General features: G+C 34.8%; 1 protein-coding gene across 1 annotated transcript in view; it reads right to left on the bottom strand.

The window, feature by feature from the left end:
- LOC107757316 (mitogen-activated protein kinase kinase kinase kinase 5-like) overlaps positions 1-2,247 on the bottom strand; it is a 28,918-nt gene extending 26,671 nt beyond the window's left edge. The window contains exon 1 of the mRNA XM_016574756.1: positions 1,847-2,247. Within this exon, the coding sequence (XP_016430242.1) occupies positions 1,847-1,942 (96 nt within the window). The 5' untranslated portion in view covers positions 1,943-2,247. The remainder of the gene's footprint in view (positions 1-1,846) is intronic.
- Between the last annotated feature and the right edge of the window lie 1,680 nt (positions 2,248-3,927).

The raw sequence follows: 3,927 nt of genomic DNA, 5'->3' as shown, positions 1-3,927 counted from the left end.
AAAACATATCTGATATAATAAAAAAAAAAACTTTTAATCATGTAAAATATGAAATAATTTGAATAAAAATGTATTAAAATTATATGAAAAATATAATTATTAATCATTATTAAAAATCTCAGAGGGCCATCTAACCCAAAAATCACTTTAAAATAATATACATATATTATATCACACACACACACAGTCTGGTCAGCTATCCTTGTGGGGACTCTCCATAGGCATAATGGTTTTTATACTGTACAAACCATATTTTCTATCACCCTACACCTAAACCTACCCCTCACAGGAAACTTTCTGCATTTTTAGATTTTCAAAAAACTTCATTCTGTATGATTTATAAGCTTTTGTACCCGTGGGGACCACAATTTAGGTCCCCACCGTGACACGAGTCCCCATGAGTCTGTGTGTAGTCAGGTTTAAGTCCCCACCAGGATATATAAACCAGTACACACATACACTCACTCACAGACACACTCACACACACACACAGACACACTCACACTCACACACACTAACAGACACACTCACTCACTCACACACACACACACACACACTCACACACAAACACACGGTTACTTATCTGTCTAAATGGGGACACAGCATAGACTTTTGCCAAACTGTGTCATAGACATTTTTATATACACAGCTAGTGATAAATACCCTTACCTGCACACTAACCCTCACAAAAAAACACCTCAGTTACTTTGTTTTTACACTCTTTTTACAAATGAGGACATCCCCAAAAGGAGGTTTTAGGAGGTTTTGTCAGATTTAACTCACTTCTGGGAACAAATTTGTCCCCAGAGTATGTTTAGCTGCAAACACACACATTTACACACCTCTCTAAATACTGTTTTAATCTAATTATAAATGCTACAGCCTAACCTTCACAGAAAACGTCTGTATTTTTGTAGATGCATGAATGTAACAAATGCAACGAAAGAAACATGCATTTGAAACCTTAGTTTACAAATTTGTCGCTTATATATATATATATATATATGCAAAAAAATCTCTTCTCTCTATTTTTGTCTTGTTTTCTAGTTCAAATATCTAAACGTACTTAAATCAAGATGCATTTACCTGAGATACAAAATTACGATATTTAAGTCTTGTTTTCTTAAAAATTAAGCACAATTGTTTGCATAAAACAAGAAAACAACTTGCTAATAGTGTCAAAAAAAAATCTTGTTTTCTCATTGAATTAGTTAATTTTTTCTTGCCCCATTGGCAGATATTTGTTCTTGTTTTAAGCAAAAACTTTTGCCTCTCAAGTAACTGTATCATGATTTAAGAACTTTTATATATTTGTACTTGAAAATAAGACATAAATACTAAGCAAGCAAATCATTTTTATTTGCTCTATAAACGGGGACTTCAGTTCTTTTATATACTGGTTTAACGTACCCAAAAGGAGGGTTTCAGGAAGTTTTGTCAGGTTTTGCTCATTTCTGGGTACAAATTTGTTCCCACAGTATGGTTAAGCAGGCACACACACACACCTCTGAGTCAGTGTGAAAAGAGATACACACATTTATAGGCAGAGGATGAGTACAGCCTTAAAAATGAAAGACGGACAGAGAATGAGACAGACAGGCAGGAAACAAATGAAATATTTATGATTGACAGATTGAATGTTTCTGTTCCGTTTGTGGTTCATGTCACACAAAAAAGTGAGAGAACTACCAGAAACAACACAAAACTATTTAAACACAGTAGTTGAACTGAGATGCATAATTTTTGCTCTGAATACCAACACACACCTCACCAGAGACCCAAAACGCACACACTCCTCTTATAAACCCCTGTCTTTAAAAGCTGTGAATCAGACTGAGAAAGGTACCTTATAAACTTCTCCATACGTTCCTCCACCGACCCGCAGCAGAATCTCAAAGTCATCCTGAGGGTTTCGTGTGGAGATCTCCAGAACGTCCATCATCACACAAACACACACAGAAGAGCACAGATCATGTGTGTGTGTTTGTGTGTGTGTGTGTGTGTGTGTGTGTGTGTTCACTGCTGCAGGAAAACCTCTTCCTCTGTCTCACCTCATTTACATCTCGCTTTATTTCCTGTTTAGGGTGTGTGTGTGTGTGTGTGAGAGAGAGAGAGAGAGAGAGAGAGAGAGAGAGAGTTTGAGAACATACAACCCAAGTGTGAAAGTATCTCAGTTTAGACTATTTGTTGTGTGTGTGAGAATCAAACAACATAGAGAGAAAGAAAGAAAGAAAGAAACAGAGGAGAGAGACAGGTGTGTGTGTGTGTGTGTGCTGAACACGCTCAGTGCTGCAGTGCATCAGCGTGTGTCGTCTGTGCAGCCTGACTGTACTTCCTGTACAATAATGCAGCAGAGCACAGAAACTCCTGACGCTCATGATGATGAAGATCTTTGAAGTCCTGAAACTCTCTTGACCTGCTGCAGGAGAGAACCAAGCTTCAGCTGCTTCACTGGAGCTTCTGGACTCAGCCAGTAACTTTGTGTCCGTCTCTGATATCTGTGGGAATCCTATAACAGCAACAGTTTGATCAGATATTAAAGATGTGCAGCTGAATCTGATTGTGAAGATCAGAAAGAGCAGAACGGAGATGACCAGCAGGAGGCAGTGCAGGATCAGAACATACGAACACACTGTTTGTTCAGCATGGAATCATGCATACTGTTTCACTTGTTTAAACACACTGTAAAAATCCTTTTTCAAATTGTAAATTTTAAATAGTACACAGATTATTAATGTTTATTATTATTTCTTGCAAGAAAATACTATTTCAGTCTTTATACTTCAGTATTTCATGTTTAATTCAATGTGTTACTTGCTGTTTCTTTGTAATAATTTGTCAAATTTACTAGCAATTTATTTTTTCTTCTACTTCGTTTTTCATTGATTGGTCATTTTTTAGGTTTTGGATGAAGTGCTGTTTCAGACTAGTGTAAAGACAAAATCCCCAAAACATTTAAGTATTTGTTTTATTGCACTTTATCTATTTGCATCTGTAGATTTCAATTGCAATATATGCCTTTAAGAGTTTGTTTCTCCACTTCTGCAGCACTTATGTACACCAAAACTTAAGAGTTTTATTCCTATTTATATTCTGAAGGTTTTTACTGAGGAGTTTGTTCATATATCATTCACACTGATTTATACAACATTTTATTCTTAAAAACATGGCAAAAAAAAAACAAACAAAAAAAAACATTAAAACTCCCACAGAAATACCAGAGAAAAATCAGTAGTCATGAAAGAAGTTTTGATTTTTTTTAATGATTAACAAATACATTAACAAATACATATTAGCAAGTTATAAAAACAAACAAAAACTATTGCCTTCAAATTGTTCTGCTCTTGACACTTTAGATCTAAGTCCAATCTATTTATCTTTCTAGTCCTATTGACCTTCAAAAAATGAAATAAAAAATAGAAATGTTTTTTCAAATCCACATTCCAATATAGTTTTTATTTAAAATGCATTTTTAAATAAAACATTTTTAATTAAAAAAAATATATTTAAAATGCATTTTAGTTATATGCATTTCTTTGAAATTCAGTTCATTTTAATTCTATTTTGTTACATTAATTTAATGTTGCAGAATTGCTGCCTCAACTCAAATTGCATAATTGAATTGTACTTTAAACGTCATTCTCAGCTGAGAATCAAGTAGAACCCTGTTGAGATGCAGACGTTCTGCTCCATGTTTAGATCCAGTGGATTTCTCAGTTCATTTAAGTCGCAGGTTGTTTAGAGTTCACGGAAGCGTAAAGCGGGTTACAGTGGACAGATAAACTCTCAGATTTATTCTGACAGTGATGTGCCTATTATAAACCATCACAGCTCTATTTGAGCTCCAGGTTCAGTTGTGTTCTGATTCAGCTGCATTGACAAAGAGCCACATGTACATATAAAATACATTTACTGATCAGGATATAA

This window comes from Sinocyclocheilus rhinocerous, unplaced genomic scaffold, assembly GCF_001515625.1.
Source record: "Sinocyclocheilus rhinocerous isolate Xijiao unplaced genomic scaffold, SAMN03320098_v1.1 scaffold3916, whole genome shotgun sequence".
Lineage (NCBI taxonomy): Eukaryota > Metazoa > Chordata > Actinopteri > Cypriniformes > Cyprinidae > Sinocyclocheilus > Sinocyclocheilus rhinocerous.
Note: the sequence above shows the minus strand (reverse complement) of the source record. Positions and strands in the feature narration are given on the sequence as shown.